At 46.1% G+C, this 23,966-nt stretch overlaps 1 protein-coding gene and 1 long non-coding RNA gene across 6 annotated transcripts in view; one reads left to right on the top strand and one right to left on the bottom strand.

Annotated features, from left to right (window-relative positions):
- Positions 1-11,922: 11,922 nt before the first annotated feature.
- Positions 11,923-14,241, bottom strand: LOC117203268 (uncharacterized). The gene is made up of 2 exons (XR_007470848.1): positions 14,110-14,241; positions 11,923-12,483 (listed from the first exon to the last, which is right to left on the bottom strand). It is a non-coding gene; the product is annotated as an uncharacterized LOC117203268 (long non-coding RNA).
- A 322-nt stretch (positions 14,242-14,563) lies between these two features.
- The window catches only part of RRM2 (ribonucleotide reductase regulatory subunit M2), a 56,262-nt gene continuing 46,859 nt past the window's right edge, over positions 14,564-23,966 (top strand). The window contains exons 1-10 of one of the 5 annotated variants that reach the window (XM_004274890.4): positions 14,567-14,716; positions 14,802-14,876; positions 15,235-15,378; positions 15,668-15,784; positions 16,257-16,390; positions 18,023-18,117; positions 18,229-18,362; positions 19,557-19,661; positions 19,746-19,859; positions 19,938-22,245. In XM_004274890.4, coding sequence (XP_004274938.1) covers positions 14,609-14,716; positions 14,802-14,876; positions 15,235-15,378; positions 15,668-15,784; positions 16,257-16,390; positions 18,023-18,117; positions 18,229-18,362; positions 19,557-19,661; positions 19,746-19,859; positions 19,938-20,090 — 1,179 coding nt within the window. In that variant the 5' untranslated portion in view covers positions 14,567-14,608 and the 3' untranslated portion in view covers positions 20,091-22,245. Of the gene's footprint in view, positions 14,717-14,801; positions 14,877-15,231; positions 15,379-15,667; positions 15,785-16,256; positions 16,391-18,022; positions 18,118-18,228; positions 18,363-19,556; positions 19,662-19,745; positions 19,860-19,937; positions 22,246-23,966 lie in introns of those variants that run through there. The other 4 variants (XM_012534853.3, XM_033437448.2, XM_033437447.2 and 1 more) reach the window with 4 other exon arrangements.

Below are 23,966 nucleotides of genomic sequence, written 5' to 3'. Positions count from 1 at the left end.
TTCTAGATTGTGTTTTTTCCTTACAGATAAAATATGAAGAGCATTTCCCTTCCTTCTTCGCTCTCTTATTTGGATACAAATAAAAATCTTTAAAAAAATTTTTTTTTGGTATGTGGGCCTCTCACTGTTGTGGCCTCTCCCGTTGCGGAGCACAGGCTCCGGACACGCAGGCTCAGCGGCCATGGCTCACGGGCCCAGCCGCTCCACGGCATGTGGGATCCTCCTGGACCGGGGCACAAACCCATGTCCCCTGCATCGGCAGGCAGACTCTCAACCACTGTGCCACCAGGGAAGCCCCAAATAAAAATCTTTTTTATACAAATAAAAATCTTTTCGATTTTTTGCAAGTATCAACACTAGGAATATATTAAAAGTTATTTTTGATCCACTCAAGAATACTTATCCAAATATGTTTTGATTATTTAAACTGAAAGCAAACTTATACCAAAATGAAATCATCAGAAAAGAAACTCAATCTGTTTGAACAAGGATACACCCCTTGTATGTAGATGCAATTTAATTCAACTCTACAAACATTTGCAAAGCACTTACCATATGGTAAATTTGGGGAATATACAAATAAATGATCCAAAATCCCTGCCTTCCAGGAGCTCAGGGACCAGCGAGAGAGACAGCTGTGTTGAACAATTAAAGTAAAGAGAGAAATGTGAAATAGGTACAAAATCAGAGGAAAGACAATTTACGTGAGTTAAGAAGTCTAGGAGAGTCTAGGAGAGGTCAATAAAGCATCATGGAGAAAACACCAGAGCTGGGTTTTGAAAGAGGAGCAGGGCTTCCCTGGTGGCGCAGTGGTTAAGAATCTGCCTGTCAATGCAGGGGACACGGGTTCGGTCCCTGGTCCGGGAAGATCCCACATGCCGCGGAGCAACTATGCCCGTGCACCGCAACTACTGAGCCTGCGTGCTAGAGCCCGCATGCCACAACTACTGAGCCCGTGAGCCACAACTACTGAAGCCCACGCGCCTAGAGCCCGTGCTCCGCAACAAGAGAAGCCACGGCAATGAGAAGCCTGCACACCTCAATGAAGAGTAGCCCCCGCTGGACGCGACTAGAGAAAGCCTGCGCTCAGCATCGAAGACCCAACACAGCCAAAAATAAATAAATTAAAAACACACACACACAAGGAGAGGGCACAAAGTAAGTGATCAGAAAGTGCTATCGGGCTTCCCTGGTGGCGTAGTGGTTGAGAGTCCGCCTGCCGATGCAGGGGACACGGGTTCGTGATCCCACATGCCGCGGATCGCCCGCGTACCGCCAAAAAAAAAAAAAAAAGTGCTATACGCGGGGCTTCCCTGGTGGAGCAGTGGTTAAGAATCCACCTGCCAATGCAGGGGACAAGGGGTTTGAGCCCTGGTCCGGGAAGAGCCCACATGCCTCGGAGCAACTAAGCCCGTGCACCACAACTACTGAGCCCGCATACCACAACTACTGAAGCCCGCGAGCCTAAAGCCCGTGCGCCTAGAGCCCGTGCTCCACAGTAAGAGAAGACACCGCAATAAGAAGCCCATGCACTGCAACGAGGAGTGGCCCCCACTTGCCGCAACTAGAGAAAAGCCGCACGCAGCAACGAAGACCCAACGCGGCCAAAAATAAAATAATTTTTTTTAAAGTGCAACCCCTCCACACACACAAAAACAACAAATAAGTGCTGAACACCAGCTGCCCTGAAAGCAAACTTTGGTTGCCATGGTAACTGGGCCATCAGCCTCTTCCTGACTTGAACAGTGCCAGCAGCATCACTGTGGTCTTAACTCCAAACTGTACCTCCAGCAGCTCACTCTCTGGCTGCACACTGCGGAAGTCTGGGTCCCTGGCCGGGCGAAAGGGGGCGAGGGGGTGAGGAGGGTGGGAGGGTCGTGGAGGAGCAGACGGGCCTCTCCTTACTGGCTGCAGTGTTCTTCAGCTTCAGGGCAAATTTCAGAGTCAGTGTTTTGATCCTGACAGAGTTCAGGAGGGGCCACCCTTTCCTTAACCATCTGTGCTCTGTTGAGGAAACAGGCAACACAAGGGGGACATTTTGCTGCCTCCCAGGCCCAGCTCTGTTGATCAGAAGTGGCCGTGGTCCACTGGGATAGTGGATCGGTGGTCCCTGGGCTAGGAGCTCCAGTGAGCTGCGGACCAGTGCAGTGGCCCAGGCCAGGGAGAGACCCAGCTTGAGCTACTCCTCTCTTGGGCAGGCTCCCTGGGTGGGCGGCCAGAGCTTCACCCCGGCCCCAGACTCCTGCCCAGACCTGGGGCCCAAGGAGAAAGGAGAGAGCTGCCTGGCAACCGCCAAGGAGACCGAGAAACTGTCTCAGATTGGAGGAGAGTAAGGAGACATGACAACAAAACACAGGGAGGGATCCTGTATCACAAAAACAACAGTAGGGGGAAAACTCGGGAAATGTGAGTAAAGTCTGCAGTTTTTAGCAGTATTGCGCCAAAGTTAATGTCTTATTTTTGTAGCTGTGCTGTGGTTATGCCATTTGTTAACAGTAGGGGGAGCTGTGTGCAGTATGGAAACTCTGTACTATCTTCTATAAGCCTAAAAGTATTTCAAAATAAAAAGTTTAAAGCATTGTGTATTTTCCTTCATGGAAATAAAAGGAGGTGCTGGCTTCCATATCTTGGTACACTGTGAAATAGTTTTGTCATACTGCCTTCTGTCTTTACCCCTATAACTGGCACAGGCATGCCACCCAGACCACTGGGCACAGGTCCACAGAGGCTATGGGCTACAGAGAAGAGAGCAGCTGGCCTCTTCCTGATGTTACAGCATCATTCTAAATTCTTTATTATTCCAGCCACTCAGTTACTTGGGGTCCTCCTTGACTCCTCTTCTCCCACATCCCACCTTCAAACCACCAGAGATTCCCTTAGTTCTGCCTTCCAACTACATATCTAGAATCTGGCCACTTTTGACTACCTCCACTGACCTTTCTTATCTCTCTCCAGCCTCGCTGGAGTCCTTGCTCGGCCTCAACCAGACCCACACACACCTCAGGGCCTTTCCACTCACTGTGTCTGCGTCATTCTTCCAGAAGGCTGCACGGCTCACATCCGCCCCCAGTCTCCCTATTATTGCAGGGAGGCTTATTTTATTTTATTTATTTATTCTTTGCGGTACGCGGGCCTCTCAGTATTGTGGCCTCTCCCATTGCGGAGCACAGGCTCCGGACGCACAGGCTCAGCGGCCACGGCTCACGGGCCCAGCCGCTCCGCGGCATGTGGGATCTTCCTGGACCGGGGCACGAACCTGTGTCCCCTGCATCGGCAGGCGGACTCCCAACCACTGCGCCACCAGGGAAGCCCAAAAGTTCAGATTTTAAAGAACTAAATATCAGTTGAATTTTTTTTCTGTTCAAGCTAACATTAAGTGGTGTTTAGACCTTTCCTGCACTGTTTTGAGCGCTCCTTGAATAGTTTCCTGTGTCAAAGCAGAGCTGGAGGGTCTCACGCACACATCCTTGTCTTAGGAGGGGCAGGGGGGAGAGAAAAGTGGGGCTGCCACCCATAGGAAGGTGCTCAGGAATTCAGCCGACATGGGGGGGGGCAGGGGCTCGGCCAAATGACCGCCCCAGAGATGGGCTGGAGGACAAAGGCGGGGCCAAGCTGATGGCGCCGCAGGTGCTGGGGGCAGACACGGCGGGACGTCTACTCCGGACTGTTCAGGCACATAAACCAGTAACACCCTTTATGCTTAAGTGTCGACCACTTGCAGCCAGAAGAGTTCTAACTAACAGTCTCCCACTCCATCTCTGTTCTGCTTTCCTCTACGTAGATTCCACTTCCCACTCTGTGCTCCCAAGAGCCTCAGGCTTAATTCCCCAAGCTCCAAATGCAGCAGAAGTCAGAGCTTCTCTTTGCCCTCCCCCTGCCCCCCACGATCAGCCTGAAATCGGGCTTCCTTAGGAAGGTCTGAGTTGGTCGCCATTCCTGAATGGGTCAAGAGACTAGAAATTACCAAGGTCATGTCCCTCTCCCACATCTTCAAGGGCAAGGAGGACAGGTGGGGAGCTGACCCGCTTAAACCTCATGAGCCTTGTGGGCCTCGTAAGGACTTGCACTTCTGCTCTGTGTGGGACGAGACAGATGAGGGCAACGTGCGTCAGGACCAGCGCTGAGTGTGGAACCCAGGCATCTTGGCCCCCTGTCCACACTCGCTCCATGACCTCATCCTGTCCCTCTACTTCCTGGAACATTTTCTTGCCACTTTGGGGTGTGTCAACCCACCCTAAATGTGATTCTGCAGGTTTTTAAAAATGTGCATCTGCCAGGCCCAGCCACCAACCTGTCTAATCTCCCTGCACCGCACGGGGCTGGGCCAAGATAAGCTTCCCATCAGGCACAGGCAGAGAGAGAACAGCGACACCTCCGCTGGGTCTCCTGAAGCAACACGGTGGTGGAGCTTTTGGATGGGGGGTATGGGGTGGGGTCTTGGAAACCCCTGGAGCAAAGCTCACAATGATCATAACAGCTACCATTTATTGAGGATCGCAACGTGCCAAGCACTGTGCTAAATCTGCCATGAATTCTCACTCAAGCCGCACAACATCCTACCACAGCACGAATCCCCATTTCACAGATGAGGGAGGTAAAGCTTGCTGGAAAAGCAACTTGCTCAGTTACACAGCTAGGATGTGGCAGGCAGGATCCACCTGGGTGTGTCTGGCTCCAAAGGCCGTGCACCAACGTCACGGCGCCTCCGTTTCAATGTCCCACCTCAGATGAATTTGGTCTCCTGTTGAACTTTTTCAACCTTTTTCACTAAGTAGGGTTGTGTGATATGCAGCAGATAATAGTATCAGTTTTATTCCAAACTCTACATTGTCCACCTATTAAAATACTCCTATAAACGTTAATGATGGAAATGTACATCAAAGCCACAACGGTTATTATTTTCTAAAAAACATAAAATAACAAATGTTGGTGAGGAGGTAGAGAAACTGGAACCCTTGTGCACTCTTGGTGGGAATGTAAAGTGATGCAGCCAATGTGGAAAACAATATGGCAATTGTTCAAAAAATTAGATTATTCTCCATACTTAACAACATTTTTTTAATGAGAGAGAAAAACATGCCACATTTTCTGATCACAGTGCAATAAAAACAGAGAGTGGAAATTAAAAGATAGCCCAAACTGAAATCAAACCAACATGGATTATGAACATTTTTGACGTTCTATGTAACTCAGATCAAGGTGGAAATCAAAACCAAAAATTCAGACTATTTAGAAAAGTGCAAAAATGAGATCACTATCTATTAAAACCTGTGGGATTTGCCCAAAGGATACTCAAAAGAATGCGCAAGGGCGTTAATGATTTCATTTTAAAAAATTGCTAAATGCAGTGGGGGATCCTGGATTGGATCCTGGAACAGAAAAAGGACATTAGTGAGAAATCTAATGGAATCTGAATAAAGTCTGTAGTTAATAGTTTGGTGCCAACATTAATTTTTTACTTTTAATAAACGTAAGATGTTAATATTAGGGGAAGCTAAATAGATGTCAATACAGGAACTTTCTGTAACATCTTTGCAATTTTTCCGTAAATCTAAAATTATTCCCAAATACAAAGTTCAAAGTAAAAGATAGCAGTTTATAGCTACATGGGTGTCAAGAGGAAGGGCATAGCGCATCCAGCTGGTGACAAGTAGTGTGGACCAGAACCCTGCAATTGGGCACTGGCTTCCTCATACCAGTCTGCTGACCAAGGCACTGGTGGAAGCTCCCGTGGGGAGTTCTATAGCGTTCTGGGAGTTGCCCCTGGCGCCTACCCCTCCAGCCCTTCCAATAATTTTATAAGCACTAATTCCCTCTAGTAAATCCTTTTCTGCTTAAATTGGCTATAGTAGTTTCTGTTATTCTCAACTGACCCCTAACTGAGGTGCAGATAGAAACACTGAATCTATTCACCCCATAGAAGGAAGTGAAAAAGTTGTCAAATATTTAGCTCCCTCTGCCCAAAAAAAGGTGATAATCCTTGATAGTTTTTACAGGTAAATTCTATCAAACTTACCAAAGACAGATCATTTAAACTATATCAGAGCAAAGAAAATATGTTAAAATTCTTATTTTATTCTAATGAAACTACTTGGATTCCAGACTACGTGAGAATAGAGAACATAATAAAAAACTAACAATTTTATTTATGAATGATGCGATAATCTAAATAATCCTACTGGTTCTAGTAGAGTAATAAAAGAATAAAAGACCATGACAGATACAGACTAACTTTGTAGTTAAAAGCACAGATTCAGGAATAAGACATGGACGTTCAAACGTGGCTTCACCAGCTTGATTTTGGGTCAGTTACTTAATCCGTCTGTTTCACTTTCTTCATATGTAAAAGGGGGATGATGATGTACCTACTTCATGGGGTTGTTATGAGTTAAAATAAGTAAATGCAGAAAGTGCTTAGGTGGCTTCCCTGGTGGTCCAGTGGGCAAGAATCCGAGCTCCCAATGCTGGGAGCCCAGGTTCGATCCCTGGTCGGGGAACTAGATCTCACATGCCGCAACTGAGAGTCCACATGCTGCAACTAAGGAGTCCGCACGCCGCAACTAAGAACAGGTGCAGCCTAAAGGAATAAATATATTTTTAACGTGCTTAGGACAGTCCTGGTGTATAGTAAATGCTGTGTATGAGTTGGCTATTATCATTAATATCATTCCAGGATGCAATGAAGCAACTGCATCAATAAATTTACGGAGAAAAGTCATACCATTTTATTGGCAGATGTCAAAAGAGTTTTTGATTAAATTCAACTTATAAAAACTCTCTGTGATCTGGGAAAATATTAAAATTTATTGTAAAAATGTGTGTCAAACATCAACAGATACTGCTGGGTAAAGAGAGTGAAGTGAAGCCCAGATCATAGACTCACTCGATTCACTCTCCTGTCATTCATTCAATGAATATTTATCAAGAACATACTGGGATCCCGCGCTGGGGATGCAGCAGTAAACACAGCTCACTGGGTCCTGGCTCTCGTGAGCTTACATTTTAAAAGGAAAAAATTCAGAGACTGACAAGTACTGTGTAAAACATTGAAATAGGGTGGTGTGTTACAGCGTGACCGAGCAGGTGACAGGAGGCTGATATCTGAATGAGAAGAGTGAGTCAGCCGTGAAAGAGGCTGCGAGAAAGGGCATCTCGGGCCCTGAGACCAGCTACTGCAACAGCTCTAAGTGGGAGTCAGGTTGTAATGGCCTCAGGACAGAAAGAAGGACCATGAACTAAGCTATAAAGATATGGAGAATTAAACCCTACAAGAAATATGCAAAACCTACAAGAAGAATATTATAAAACTCTACTGGTGGTCATCGAACACAACCTTAATGAAGGAGTATACTATGTTTATGAACAGGAAGACGCACTAAGATATTATCTTCCCCCAAATAATCTATAAAATCAATGCAATTACAATTTTTAAATTCCATTAGTGGTTTTAATTTGGAACTTGACAAATAAATTGTAAGATTCACCTAGACAGGGTCTTCCCTGGTTGGCGCAGTGGTTTAGAATCTGCCTGCCAATGCAGGGGACACGGGTTCAAGCCCTGGTCCAGGAAGGTCCCACATGCCGCGGAGCAACTAAGCCCGTGCGCCACAACTACTGAGCCTGCACTCTAGAGCCCACGAGCCACAACTACTGAGCCCGCATGCCACAACTACTGAAGACCACACGCCTAGAGCCCCTGCTCTGCAACAAGAGAAGCCACCTCAATGAGAAGCCCGCGCACCACAATGAAGAGTAGCCCCCCGCCTCCTGCAACTAGTGGAAGCCCGCGCGCAGCAACGAAGACCCAATGCAGCCAAAAATAAATTAATTAAATAAATAAATCAAAAAAAAGAGAAGAATATGGAGCAGCGCTGTGATAGATCAGTGAAACATAACTGAGAATCCAGAAATAGACCATGTACATATGGAAATTTAGTATTGTACTCTAAAGGATAAAGATATATTTAAAATTAGAATAGAAAGGATAAATGGATTATTCGATAAGGATACTGGAACAATTAGCTATCAATTAAAGAAAAAAAGTAGAGCTTGGTCTCAACCTTATTCAGCAAATCAGAGATTCAAGTATAAAAAATAAGCTATCAATGTTATATGAGAAAATGTATCTTTGTATGGTGTTTGAGCAGGACAGCAAAACCAGAAACCTTTCGAAAAGGAAAACTTTAACAGTTCTACCACAGAAAAATTTGTAAATTTCTGAATGGTAATAGACACCATAAATGATATTAAACGATACATGAACAAGCCACAGACTGGGAGAAAATATCTGCAAACCATATATCCAACGAAGGACATACATAGAAAAAAAAAAAAACACCTCTCTAAACTCAACAGGAAGAAAAGAACCAAAAATGTCCCCAGACATTGCTGATGTCCCCTGCGGGTTCAAATCACCCCTAGACGAGAACCACTGAATTAGAAATCAACCATGAGAAGGAGACAAGGACTGAAAATAAATGCACATGAAAAGATGTTCAATATCATTAGCCATAAGGAAAATAAAGCTCTGATAAGATAATGCTAAACGCCTATTAGAACGGCTAAAATAACAAAACACTGATAATACCAGAGGTTTGCGAGGAAGGGGAGCGATTGGCGCTCTCGTTCATCGCTGGTGAGGATGCAAATGGTACAACCACTCTGCCAGACAGTTTCAGTTTCTTGTAAAGTTAAATATCCCCTCGCCACATGATGCAGCAATGACACCCTGGCGTATTTTTCCTAGAGAAATAAAAACGAATGTTCACACCAAAACCTGTATGCAAACATTCCTAACAGCTTGATCCGTCCTAGCCAAAATCTGGAGAAGACCCAGATGTCCTGCACCAGGTGGCACATGCATACCATGGACACCACTCGGCAATGAAAAGGAACAAACTACTGATCCACTCGGCAACCTGGGTCATCTTAAGGGAATTATGTTGAGTGAAAAAAAGCCAATCTCAAAGGGTACACACCGGGATTCCATTTATATGATATTCTCTAAATGACAAAATTGTGGGAATGGAGACCAGGCGGGTGGTTCCCAGGAGTCAGGGTCGTGGGAGGGTATAAGTGTTAAGGACTAGCACAGGGAGTTTCCTTCTGGTGATGAACTCAAATCTACATATGTGATAGTATTTCCAAGAACCATGTGTATACACACAGACACACACACGCACGCACGCACGCACGCACGCACGAGTATGGGTAGGAACTGGTGAAATCCAAATAAGGTTGATAATTAACTTAATAGGATTGAATGAATGTCAGCTTCCTGATTTAAACAATGCACATGGTTGTGTAAGTTACGAAGGGAACCTTGGTGAAAGGTTCACCGGAACTCTCTGTACTAATTTTGCAACTTCTTGTGTGTCTTAAACTCTTTCAAAATAAAAAGTTATAATCTAAAAAAAAAAAGACAGAAAAAAGACACAAATGAAAAACCAGGAAACATAACTGCAACATGTATAATAGAAAAAGAGGTACCATCCGAAACGTATAGAGCTCTTAAAAATGACTATGAAAATAAATAGCTCAATCAATACGTAGATCAATATCAGGAAATTCAGAGAAGAACTATAAATGTCCATATGTCCATATTCAATCTCACTAATAATCACATACATTCAGATTAAGGCAAGGAAGTGTGAGCTTCCATCCATAAAGATTAACGGCCAGGATACAGAGAAAGGGCCACTCCTAGACACTGCTAGCGAGAGTGGAGACTGGCCAGCATTCTAACACGCAACTTGATGGTACCTATCCAAGTTCTAAATGTTTACACCTTTGGACCCAGTAACTCTGCTTCTAGGAAACACAGAGATGTCCATTGCAGCACTGTTTTTGGTTTGTCTGTTCGGCTGCACCGCGCGGCTTGTGGGATCTTAGTTCCCCGACTGGGGATTGAACCCCAGCCGTTGGCAGTAAGAGCGTGGAGTCCTAACCATTGGACCGCCATGGAATTCCCGCAGCATTGTTTATAATAGTGAAAAACTGGAGACGGCCTGCATACGTGTTACAGAGGGCTGGTTGGACAAATTATAATGGCAACTAATATTTACCCGTTGCTTTCGATGTTCCAGGAACTTTCATGAGTATTTTACACGTAATAACTCGATTTAATCCTCACAACCACCCTATGAAGTAGGTTCTAGATGCTGTTATTATGCCTGTTTTACAACTGGGGAAATTAGCCAGTGGGTAAGCTGGGATGCACACGCAGGCAGCCTGGGTCTAGAACCTGCACCCTTTTTCCTTAACGGAGAACTCTGAGCATCCTGAAGGTCTGAAAGTGGAATGTCAAGTTCAGAAAGAAGAAGGAGGTGCTCTGGAGTCACACAGGGAGTAGCTCAGTTCAGAGGAGGGTTGACCTTGCTTCCTAGTAGTTGGGAAACAAAAGAACTCCATGGAGGGAAGGGGCTGACGGATTGCAGAAAGGAAATCTTATAAACAAACTGTGGGATATCCACACAGTGGAATATTATCCAGCCTTAAAAAGGAATGAAATTCTGACACAAGCTACAACATGGATGAATGCTGAAGACATTATGCTATGTGAAAAAAAGTCAGACACAAAAGGACAAATAATGTAAGATCGCACTTGTACGAGGTACTCAGATTCACATAGACAGAAAGTAGAATGGTTTTTACAAGAAGTTGATGGGAGGGAGGAATGGGGAACTAGTGTTTAATGGGATGATAAAAGTTCTGGAGACGGATGGTGGTGATGGTTGCATAAGGCTGTATATGTGCTTAATACGACTGAACTGCATGCTTGAAAATGGTTCAAATGGTAGTTTTTAGCTTATGTACAAAAAAAAGATAAGCTAAATCTAATAAAGCCTTTAGATCTAACTTTCGGTTTACAGTAAAAACAGGGATTAACAGAACAAATTAAGTGACACTGTGAAGACACATTAGGCAAATGTAGAATGTGGGACATTCTACAAGAAAACTGGCCTGAACTTTGAAAAGTCAACCTCATGGGGGAAAAAATGGAGTAGTTGTTTGAATTAAAAGAGACTAAAAAAGGACTTCCCTGGTGGCGCAGTGGTTAAGAACCCGTCTGCCAATGTAGGGGACATGGGTTTGATCCCTGGTCCGGGAAGATCCCACATGCCGCAGAGCAACTAAGCCCGCGCACCACAACTACTGAGGCTGTGCTCTAGAGCTCGCAAGTCACAACTACTGAGCCTGTGAGCTACAACTACTGAAGCCCAAGAGCCTAGATCCTGTGCTCCGCAGCAAGAGAAGCCACCGCGATGAGAAGCTGGCGCACCACAATGAAGAGTAGCCCCCGCTCGCCGCAACTAGAGAAAGCCTGCACAGCAACGAAGACCCAACGCAGCCAAAAAAAAGAATGCCCCAAGGCAAATAAAACTGTGACAAATTCAAGAACTGTATTAAAAAAATAAGAGACTAAAAAGGCACAATAACCAAATGTAATGCATGCGTTTAATAGGATCCTGCATCAAAAATGAACAAACCAAATTAAAAGCCATATTTGAAATGACAGAGGAGATTTGATTATGGACGAGATATTAAGTGATATTAGAGAAATAATGTTAGTTTTCTTAGGTCTGAATATGGTACTGTGGTTATGTTAGAGAATGTCCTTATTTTTAGGAGCTACTTGTGCAATACACTGCAATATCTCGGGGTGAAGTGTCATATCTACAACCCAGGTTCAAATGATCCAGAAAAGGGCTTCCCTGGTGGTGCAGTGGTTAAGAATTCGCCTGCCAATGCAGGCGACATGAGTTCGAGCCCTGATCCGGGAAGATCCCACATGCCACGGAGCAACTGAGCCCGTGCGTCAGAACTACTGAGCCCGCGATCTAGAGCCCGTGCTCTGCAACAAGAGAAGCCACGGCAATGAGAAGCCCGCATGCAGCAACGAACACCCAACGCAACCAAAAATAAAAAATAAATAAATCAAATAAATTTATTTAAAAAAAAAAGATCCAGAAAGAACAAAAGCCTCACACACCCGTAAAGAGGGATAAAGCAAATATGGCGGAAGGGAAACAACCGTTGAATCCTAGGTGGTGGGTGAACACTGTAGACTTCTTTCCATTTTTCTGTATGTTGAAAATATTCTTAATAAAACGTTGGGAGAGAACCTGGTCCAGTGGTCCAGTTGCCCAGTGGCTGTGGAGTTATCATTAGTATTATTATGACAGTCCCCAGCACGATGTCAGGTATATAGAGGGATGAGTGGCTTTGGGAAAAATCACTTGGGCTCCCCGGGCCTCAGTGACGCCGCCTGGTGTGGGGTGAGGGGCCCCGTAGAGGCCACCGCACACACCCTCGCGAGACGGTAAAAGTGCGACTGCTGGGGGCGTGGCGGCCGGAGCGCGGGCTGCGGAAGCGGGGGCGGAGCTTGCGGTGGCTCGGCGTAGGATCCCACAGCCTTGGAAGAGCGCAGCCTCTCTGAAGTTGGGGGCGGAGTCTCTGTCTAGCGGACCAGTAGCGGAGTAGCTGTCAAAACGCGCGCCGAAGGGAAAAGGAGAAGATCGCAGGCGGATCCCAGGGCTTGGCGCTAGGCCGCTGCGGGGAGGGTCCTCCCTCCCCCGGACTGGTCCGCCTGGTCCGCCCGGGCCCTTTGCGTCTCAGGTACCCAGGCAAAGAGAGGGGGAACTGCAGACCAGAACCCCGACCTGGCTGTCTCCTCCCGGCGTGACCGCTCGGCAGAACCACGTAGACTTCTGCCCCTGCTTCCTCCTTTGTGAAGTAAAAACCCGATGTAGGGGGAGGACGGGACATGCCCGAATGACTCAGAGGTGGGAGGCGGTGAGGGGGAGGATGGTGGCTTCCCCCCCCCCGCCTCGTGGCAGTTCAACCGAAAATGAAGTAATAGCTTCTGGCTAGCTCACAGAGTTATACTTTACAGTTCCTGTACATAAAGAGTATAGCAGGAGCTGAAAAGTACACGGTGCCTGGGACAGCAACCAAAAGGAGTACGTCGGATATTGATTACCCGAAACTGGATGTTTATTAGGTATTAGCGGATACCAAGGAATCACTGATAGTTTTGTTAGTTTTATGGCTGATAAAGCCATTATCACGTCTTCAATAAAAGTATCCATTTTCTGGAGGTGCATGCTGACGGGGAAATTGACAATGTCTGCGAGTTGCTTTAAAACAAATGACAGACTAAAGTTTTAGTTGTTGCTTTGTCTAAGAGATGTGATGGTCATTGATCTTTCTTCTGAGGCTAGAGGATACTTTAAACACAGTACTTTAAGAGAAATAGACCTCTGTGGGGAGGGTATCTTCTCTACCCCCCACCTCTTTAAAGTATTATATAGAAAAGACATTGTAAAAAGTCCAGTCTCACTCAGAGACAGCCCTGACTGTGTACAGCTGTTGGAGCTTTTCCTGGTTAATCTTTTTTTTTCCTGGATCTTAACACTTCTTTCTCTTCAATCATTTTTGGCGTTTTGCCAGATGCAGAGCAGAAGTCTCTGGCAAATCTGAAAGACCGCGTACGAAGTAAAATGAGAACTGTTACTAAGTTCATGTCTCCACCCTCATCCGAATGGAGGTTTTCAACCCCCCCCACTTTAGGCTCTTTGATGCCCAATAAGCAGTAAATGAATTCCTAGTTCTTCAATCATTCTCTGAACTTTTTCTCAGGAATTTTTGCTCAGTTTGCAATTTTTAAAACAATGTCGACATTTGCCCAGTTTGCAATTTTTAAAACAATGTCGACATAGAGGACAGGAGTCCGACAGCAGACACGATTTCAGGGGGAAACTGCACCAAAGGCCCTCTCTCTGTTATTAACTTGAAAGTTTGAAAAGTTCGCATTTTACGTGAATTATCTCATTTAATCCTTTCATTTTATTAGTAATCCCACAGGTCAGGTATGGCTACGAGGCCCAATTTACCGACGAGGGCACCAAATCTTTGTCAGATGACGTGTCCTAGTGACTCAGCAGTCCGCGCCCCTAACCGTTTGGACGGTACGTTCACCACCGACCACCCCACACATTTGCCCGACCTCAGGGACCCTGCTTGCACCCCCGCCCAGCTACAGGTATCTAAGTCGCCGCAGCCACGTTCCCTCGCAGCCAGGGGCTTTGTACTGGCATTTGCACCAACCTCATTTGCAAAACCATTTACCCAGAACCGCGAAACGGGTTCAAGAGACGTTTTCAGAGAGGTGGGGCTCGGCGGGGTGGGGAATCCTCTCCCGCTCTCCGGCGGGCGGGCTCCAATCGCGTTGCTTCATTCAATCCCAAACCTTTCCGGTACGAGCGAGTGCCCGCGCGCGCCAGGGCCACCGGAGCGCGCAGGGCCTGCAGACTTTGTCCTATGGGGCTCTCAGGGATATGGGCGGTGACGCCCCCAGCCCAGCCTGCGGCCCACAAAGGTCTGGGAGGGGTAGATCCCGAGGCTCCCAGGAGAGCAGGGCAACCGGCGTCCGCGCGCGGCTCCGGAATCTGCTGCGGGAGGCGTGGCCAGCGGCCGGCATCCATCCAATGGGAAACGGCCACGCCCACGGCGCTCTCCCGTGAGGGATGCTTTAAATTTCCGGCGCCGGGGTGAAGGGGCTTCCAGTACCTGCGCGCAGCCCCATCTTGACGAGTCGTACGCAGCCATGCTCTCCGTCCGTGTCCCTCTCGCCACCATCGCTGACCCGCAGCAGCAGCATCCCCTCCAGCTCTCGCCCATGAAGGGGCTCAGCCTGGCGGACAAGGAGAACACTGTGAGCGCGCAGGGGCGAGGGGCGGGACAGGGCGGCGGGGTCCTGAAGGACGCCGGCAGGCCTCTCACCACGCGTCTCCCTGCAGCCCCCGTCCCTCAGCGGGACCCGCGTGCTGGCCAGCAAGACCGCGAGGAGGATCTTCCAGGAGCCCGCCGAGCCAGTGAGTAGGCGGGCTGGGGGCGCCCGGCGAGGGGGCGCTGCAGGCAGGCGGTGCAGGAGGAGCCTGCTCTTGGCGCCAAAGCCTCATTGTCTCCTCGCAAACCCTACCCCCTCCCGGGCCCGCGCTCCTTTCCCGCCAAAGTCTCTTCCCGATCATTTACTACTTTACACATCTGGACATTTTCCCATTATGTCTCTACTATAGTCCTGCTCTGTTATGTACAGAACCCATGTGTGACAAGCGACATACATTAAACCGCATGAAATTCCCGATAATTGGACATACTTTGCTTAAAAAAAAAAGACAGTTTCGTGGTTCGCCCTATACTTAACATTTTCCATCCTTTCTCCCCCAGCAGAACCCTAAGCTATCTGCCCCCAGTGTGGAGGAGGAACCACTTCTGAAAGAAAACCCCCGCCGCTTTGTCATCTTTCCTATCGAATACCATGATATCTGGCAGATGTATAAGAAAGCTGAGGCTTCCTTTTGGACAGCTGAGGAGGTAATCGGATTCAGGAACTAGGAGACTTAAAAGGCAGTTGGAAGCATTGCCCCTAACTCTAGAGGAAGACCCCTGCAGTGCCGGTTATAACTTGTGTGAAATGTGCTTTGCTTTCCTCGTGTTCCTCTTGGGAATGCTTGCCCACAGAGGGAGGATATTAGATGTTCTCCCTGGCAAAGTGCGTGAGGGGTATATTAATCAAGCGATACTAGTACACTTAAAGTTGAAGAATTACGCATATGTGTGAGGTCCTGCACGTTTGAACCCCTTGTGAACTTCTGTACTCCAGGTGGACCTTTCCAAAGACATTCAGCACTGGGAAGCCCTGAAGCCTGAGGAGAGATATTTCATTTCGCATGTTCTGGCTTTCTTTGCAGCAAGTGATGGCATAGTAAATGAAAACTTGGTGAGTTTCCAAAAATAAAGTCTACTTTTATGCATTTCAAGACTTAAGAGAACTAATAATTTTCTTTTTTCTTCTTTTAAATTTTTCCACACTGAATGTGTATATATCTGTAAGCTAGTATTTATATTCCATGGCATTTCCTGTTCTATAATATACTTTGCAGTTATTTCGTCCTTACGGTATTTTTTCCCCCAACTGTAGAGAAGCTCAAAGACGATGTTCAGTGGTAGTAATAGATCGACAGCCCTGGTAGCTATCTATTTGCTCTCCTTTTTGTGGCTTTGCTGTTTTAATAATTTGGTTGCATATATGTCTTGTTGAGTGCATCCTCCTTGCGATGAATTAAAAAGAATGAATTGCTATTTCTACCTTATGATGATACAAAAGAGGAAGTGTGACGCAACCAGTGTTCATTGACTTGAGTTGCTGCTGGTAGATTTTCCTTAAACTGACCTTTGTGTTTTACCACTAGGTGGAGCGGTTTAGCCAAGAAGTTCAGATTACGGAAGCCCGTTGTTTCTATGGCTTCCAAATTGCCATGGAAAACATACATTCTGAAATGTATAGTCTCCTCATTGACACTTACATTAAAGATTCCAAAGAAAGGTGAGTATTTGGGTGGTGATATGCCAACATATTTAGGATTACCAATTGTTACTTTTTGAGATCGTACAGGGATAGAAGAATGACTCTAAAATGACCAAGTCAAAGAAATTCCTAGCACCCATGGTCCTGTCTGCTCTGAAGAAGAGGCCTAAATTCACTTTACTAGCCAGTCACTTAAAAACAAAGTTATGAGGTTACTCCATTTTCTAGAGGTGGAAATATAGTGCTGAACGTCCAACCTAATGCCTTCTAAAAAACATCCCTAGAGGCTGTGTCTGATGCCCTAAAACCTAGGTCTGATAGTTTTCACGTCTGGCAAATCTGTCAACCTACAACTTGAGCCTGGGGCAGGGTGGAAAGGGTGGAGGATGCAAAGTAAAACATAAAACTTGCCTCGTAAGGGGCTGTAACATAATATAGAAAATAAGACCTAGGAGTATAAGTAGAGGAATTACATGATAGTGCAGAGGCAGCTGTGAACCATGAGATTAATTTAGGCACACAGCTGTTTGCCTGAAATTATAGTTTATATTGGAGGATAATAGAGGAGAAATATAGGTAGCCTCGGGCCTATTTCACATTTTCAAGATTGACTGGAAAGGATGGGAGAGTTAGAAATGGGCGTTTGAGTAGTCTAGATACTAAGGTTAGCTTCAGGACAAGAGCCTGTGTAGAACAGAAGTGGTGAAGCTGAAGAGTAGCCTCTTGTAGATGACTTGGAAGAAAGTGAAGAGGGAAAATGAGTAGTGACTTGCAAGCCTAGCAGGATTGAGGAGATTCATTGGGGGTAAAAAGATTTGAACATGTTTGTAGACAGAAATGAACAAAGAAAGTAAAGGTAGGGGCATGATTGGGATACATTACCGGAACAGGTAGGATCAGGACGGCCTGGTGGTTGAGTTTTGAAAGCCAGGGAGAGGCGAGACCCAGGTTGACATGGAAAGAGAATGAAAGGAACCCAATGGCCTGATGACCTTGGCTTCAGAAAACAAGGTCATCTGGGAAGGACAAGGCTGGACTGGGGAATCTGTAGACTCCCAAGGTGGGAATGGGGAGGAAGAGAGTAATAAGACCAGGTAAGTGTAGGGCCAATCGATTTGCTTTTCTGACCTGGGATCAACATTGTAGCATAGAACTATAGCTGGAAGCAATCTCAGGTTGTTTAGTTTATTGGCTTTAATTGCTTTATTATATACTTGTGGCATTTGTGGCCCAAATAATTAGCACAATGATATGAGTGTGGGCATCTATTTAGGGAGATAATGGTCAGCATAGCTTAAACAGTCCTAGCAGTTAAGATTTTATAGTTCTTCAAAGTTAAAGGTAGGGCCTTTGAACCTTGTCATGACCTGGACTTGAAATAATTAAGCCAATAAATGCTCTTGGTGTAATAGACTGAGTTTTCACGTTAGTAGATCTTGGGGCTCAGTGTGAACAAATGGATGCCTAAATTTGTATTAACATAAACCAAATGAATGTTGAGATTTTTGAAAACACTGGAGGAAAAAGCAAACAAGTAAAAAGAAAACATTTCAGTTTGAATCCCAAATTGGCCTTGGTCCCAATGCTCTTACCCAGAAACTTAGGATAGGAGGTCTCTGCTGGAATTGCTGATGCTCTGTGTGCCTACAGGGAATTTCTCTTCAACGCCATTGAGACAATGCCTTGTGTAAAGAAGAAGGCAGATTGGGCCTTGTGCTGGATTGGGGACAAAGAGGCTACGTATGGTAAGGATACCTTGGCCCTACTTACCCCTGAGCTTCGTTTTCTAAGTGATGTTACTGGTTTGTTCCTATGAACACAGATACTCACTAGAAATATTTTGGCGTTAACTCTAGGAGAACGTGTTGTAGCCTTTGCTGCAGTGGAAGGAATCTTCTTTTCTGGTTCTTTTGCATCGATATTCTGGCTCAAAAAACGAGGACTGATGCCTGGCCTCACATTTTCCAATGAACTTATTAGCAGAGACGAGGTGAGTCTAGTTCAGATGACAGGCTGACCTGCACCCCAAACACCTACAACCCTGTGTTCACTGGAGGGAACCCCAGATGTCAGATTGCCTTAAATGCACATTGAACAAGTGGCTTCAACCATATACATACTTGGCAGAGAAAGAAATACTTTAGATAATTTGCTGAAATTATTTTACTCATATTCTCAATATACATAGGTATTGCTCTATAGGTGATGGGATTTTTTTTTAAGGGAAGTTTTATTATTTCTACCTGGTCTTCTGTGTGATCCTATTGTACTTCAAAGTTAGTTGGTGAGCGTCTCAGTGAATCTATTCTGATCCAGTATATGTCTTTGAATGCACTTGGATTAAAGTGCAGAAGGAAAAGTGAAGGTGCCCAGATGTTCCAGTGTTAAGTCCCACCAGCAGTGGGATTTTTTTTTTAATTTAATTAATTTATTTTTGGCTGCATTGGGTCTTCATTGCTGCATGCAGGCTTTCTCTAGTTGCAGCGAGCGGGGGCTACTCTTTGTTGCAGTGCGCGGGCTTCTCACTGTGGTGGCTTCTCTTGTTGCGGAGCACGGGCTCTAGGCACGCGGGCTTTAGTGTGGCTCCCGGGCTCTAGAGCGCAGGCTCAGTAGTTGTGGCACACGGGCTTAGCTGCTCTGCGGCGTGTGGAATCTTCCCAGACCAGGGCTCGAGCCTGTGTCCCCTGCGTTGGCAGGTGGATTCTTAACCACTGTGCCACCAGGGAAGCCCAGCCCTGGGATTTAATGCACTAAGACTTGCAGACTTGATTCACTCGAAATTGCATTCCCGATTTCCCAGACATTAGGTTTTAAATCTAAAAACTAACTAGCCTAGTCAGAGTTTTGCCTTTCCTGCTGGGAATAGTGGCGACAGTAGAGCTCAGGGCTGTAGAAAGAATGCTCTGAGTGCAAGTTCTGCCCAGTCCTTTGCCACCACACAGAGCAGCGAGGACCAGACCTGGCCTGCTGTCCTCTAGGGGGCAGCCCTAAGGCCCCTGGGTGGGACCGAGCCTGCCTAGGTGACACAGCAGCTGAGTCATCTTCCCTTGCACAGTTAAAATGCTCTTAGTCTGGCCACGCAAGATGTATAAGGAGAATACAGACCAGCATAAAGCAGTTTCCTATTCCACGTTAATGCTAGAAGTCTGCTGGTTTGATAGTGACCTTAAACCTTTTCTTCTAGGGTTTACACTGTGACTTTGCCTGCCTGATGTTCAAACACCTGCTACACAAACCTTCGGAGCAGAGAGTCAAAGATATCATCGTCAATGCAGTTAGGATAGAACAGGTGGGTGGCGCGTGGAGGCCTCGTGCTTGCTAGAAGACCTCTTGATGCTTCTGTTTAATTGAGAAGCTGTGTTCTGGTCCCTAGGAGTTCCTCACGGAGGCCCTGCCAGTGAAGCTCATTGGAATGAATTGCACTTTGATGAAGCAGTACATCGAATTCGTGGCAGACAGACTCATGCTGGAGCTGGGTTTTAGCAAGGTAAAGTATTGTGGGTAGCCCTCTGGTTCTTTCTGAAACTGGTGTTCCGTATTTATGTTTTGCTGTGAACCTTTTCAGGTTTTCAGAGTAGAAAATCCATTTGACTTTATGGAGAATATTTCACTGGAAGGGAAGACTAACTTCTTTGAGAAGAGAGTAGGCGAGTATCAGAGGATGGGAGTGATGTCCAGTCCGACAGAGAATTCCTTTACCTTGGATGCTGACTTCTAAGTGAACTGAAGATGTGCTCTTAGTTTGCTGATTTTTCTTCTTTTCCTTCTCATCAAAAGAGAAGAAAATCAGCTACTTGAACTGTATTAACCAGCTACACCATAAATCGCCCATAAAGTTCATTAATGGCATGTTTAAAACTGTGTAGCTACCTCAAAATCAATCCTGTTAATGCTAGTGGGGTCACCTAGATTGAAAGCGTAGACAGAAGCTACTCGGATTCTTACGAAAGATCTTGTCCATGTTTGGCGTTTGCAAGCAGGCTGGCTGTACACGACTTCACCCTGGCTCTTAACAGCACCTTCCTTGGCCTCAAAGTGTGGGGAGTCAAGTGAGTTTGATCCGGCAGGATTAGACAGTTACAACCACGAGGCAGTAGGAAGACATCAGACTCACTGCTTCAGATTTTAAAGCAGATTTTAAAGTTTACTTATGATTTGTATATAAAACTGGCACTTTACACACAAATAAACATAGTTTGTACTGTCAGGGTGAAGGCTTGATTTAACCTACATTTGTTGGTTTCTACACCAAATACAAAAGTTTTCTGTTTACCACTAACAGCCAATTCAAGATTTACTAGGTGATCAAAGTAGGTTAAACCTGTGTAAACTAAGGGTGTCGTTTTTATTCTTTCTTTCCTTTGATGAATTGAAGAGCTCTTGAACTCAATCCTGTGCACACTTAGGTATCAGTATCAGCCAGGTGGTGCCACAGAGAACACAGTCTGGTTCTGTGTTCTGTAGCCCACGTTGAGTATCGTGGGATAAGAGATGTGGAGAAAGGAGACTCTTAGGTCATTAGGAACTGGAGTGTGATCCGGACTCACTGTGGGCAACCTGGGTGTGCCTGAGGGGCGGTATCATTTAATTTCTCAAATTGTATGTCCCCCAACTTCAAGTTAGTATGAAAGATCCTTGAAGAGTTTTCCTAGCTGGGATCCAAGATATTAACTTTGTAAATTGGTTTTCAAATTATCCTTGAATGAAAGGACCCACGTAAGATCTTTCTCCTATTAAGTGGTAAAACCAGGACTGAAATTGCTTCTCCTAAAAGTTGAGTGTTTATTCTGATTTTGTTTAATTTGTGTGTAAGTAGGTACTGTTGACTTAACCATTTGTACTTTACTTTTAAGTTAGAAAGTTGTTCTGCTATATTTTTTTTATATCATATCTGTAGTTCATACTTTTTTTTTTTTTTTTCTCTTTTCCTTTCTTTCTTTGCGGTACGCGGGCCTCTCACTGCTGTGGCCTCCCCCGTTGCGGAGCACAGGCTCCGGACGCGCAGGCTCAGCGGCCATGGCTCACGGGCCCAGCCGCTCCATGGCATGTGAGATCCTCCCGGACCGGGGCACGAACCCGTGTCCCCTGCATCGGCAGGCAGACTCTCAACCACTGCGCCACCAGGGAAGCCCTGTAGTTCATACTTAGAAATGGTTACCCAGTATTATTTTGCAGTTCATAATTGATTGAGTGAATATTGTTCAGTGCAATTGCTCCTAGGATTTGCCTAAATGTGAACATCATCTACTGGATTCTTAAACTTCAGTAGAAAGCTAGTGTTCTGTGAATAATTAATACATGTTCCACTCAAATATTAATTTCAGAAGAAAGTATGAACTTAATAGATATATTTAATAGGGCTAGTTCGAATCAATCTGCCTTTATGTTCCCTCCCCCTCCAAAAAAGATGTTACGTGCAAGGTAATGCATGACACACACCGATCATTTGGCCACGTTTGTTAACACATTGTGTTGTGTGTTGGCTGACCACTGGCCTGTTCTACTGTCAGTTTTCTTCATTTATTGTATTAATATAAATGGTAAAATAGTCAATTTAAAAATTTCTGTAATATGGGACTCTTTTCTACCTTTTAAATTATTGTTATAAAGTTAATCTAGATTATATGGTTCTTACACTTGTGCAACACAAAAATAAACACTTTGCCTGGTGTTGTCAGGTACAGGCGGCACTTGGAAGCAGATTTTAGGATTCTACCTCCCATTAGCTGTGTGATACAAGCACTAGCTTCTGCCAACTAAGATTCGGTTTTTTAATCTGTTTAAAGGGAAACTTTTTGTCTAAAGCATTTCAAAGTCCTGATATTGAGTACTGCACAAGTGTCAATGATTTAAATAAAACCGTTCTCATGTCAGTTCCTTGATAAAATTTGCATTTTCAATTCAGGAAGAAAAAGCCAGGAGGTTTTCATAAATACTGAATAGGAGTTCATTTGCTTTTAGCAGTTCTGGGGAGGGGACTTTCCTCATGCCTGTCCTGGCCCAAGTATGTGGGAAGCAGGTTCACTTGAAAGATGATGCCCCAGAGCATCTGCCACAAACTGACCTACAGGGGCTCGGGTTGGTCCCTCTTGTCTATAAATGCCCTTTCCTGGGGCTATCCCACCCACCTTCACCTGTCCATTCCCAAATTAGCAAATTATTCATTGTGTGTCATCACTTCAGACGTGTAGTTACTCATTGAGCAAACAGCAGCTGTCTTGCTGGGCACTGTTCTCTGTCAGGTGGGACCGAGGACGCAGCCACCCTGTGCGGTTTAGGTTTACTCGAGGAGGAAGCTGGATGCATAAGTAAATCCTGGTGTTAGATGGCAATGTAGTTCGGAGCCAAACCAGGGAAGGCGCCGCAGGGAATGCTAAGTGGGTGGGAACCTTTAGGAGCTGCGTGGTGACATTCCTTTTCCGTGGTAGAGGTGGGGATTGGGGGTGAATCTTACTGATTGTTGTGCTCTTGCCTTCCTGCGCTGTTGCATTAAGAGTCCTCCTCTTGGGGCTTCCCTGGTGGTGCAGTGGTTGAGGGTCCGCCTGCCGACGCAGGGGACACGGGTTCATGCCCCGGTCCGGGAAGATCCCACATGCCGCGGAGCGGCTGGGCCCGTGAGCCATGGCCGCTGAGCCTGCGCATCCGGAGCCTGTGCTCCACAGCGGGAGAGGCCACAACGGTGAGAGGCCTGCCTACCGCAAAAGAAAAAAAGAAGAAAAAAAAAAGAGTCCTCTGTTTCTTCTATGAAGGAGAATGTTCCCTTAGAAGGCACAAGTTTTAGCCGCTCCCTATCTCAGGGAGCACACAGCCTCCAAGGATTGGCCCTCAGGGAGTGGCTGGTGGATGTGATTAATTTGAGCTGGTATTTGGGGCTGGATCGTGTCTTGGGTAGAAGTGTGCTGTGTCCTGGAGGAGTCTCGTGGTCAACTTTGCCTTTGCACCCCAAGGGCACTCCGTGCCTTTATTATTTGATTCATAGTGTTGGGTTGGTCGCACCATTGGGTACTTTCCAGGCAGCCGTGCTCTAAGGATCATCAACTATTAGAACAGCCTCCCAGTGGGCAGCCCAGGGTCGTGTTTTTTCTTGCCATCCATCCGCCTGTGCCAGCTGCCCGTGGCCTTTCTCAGACACATCTCCGTACTTCACTTGGAGGGGCCTGCGTCAGAGTTAGTGTGGTCAGACCGCTGAGTCTGAATTGCCTCTGGTATTAAAGGCTCAGGGGCCCCATCCCAGACCTGCTGAATCAATCTTGGGGTGAAACTAGGGAGCCCACAATTTTAACAAGTTCCCCTTGGGAGGTTCTCAGGCATTTGAGATTGGGATGGACTCTTACACAGTTCTCACCAGTGGTTTTCAGCTCCGGGTGTGCACTGCAGTCATTCACAGGCTTTAAAAAGCCCAGTGCCTGGATCCCCCTTCGCAGTTTCAACTGGATGCGCTCTGATTTGGGCTTCAGATGCATACAGCCCTGGCACTTACGCAGGAGGCACATTTCATCACACCTGAGCCCTGGGGCTGTGCTCACGTGGTGTGGCCAAGTCCGGCTGCCCATAGCAGAGCTGTGAGAGGCTGCCTTTGCCTGCCGGGCACTGC

This window comes from Orcinus orca, chromosome 13, assembly GCF_937001465.1.
Source record: "Orcinus orca chromosome 13, mOrcOrc1.1, whole genome shotgun sequence".
NCBI classification, from domain to species: domain Eukaryota; kingdom Metazoa; phylum Chordata; class Mammalia; order Artiodactyla; family Delphinidae; genus Orcinus; species Orcinus orca.
This window is presented reverse-complemented; position numbering and strand designations above follow the sequence as displayed.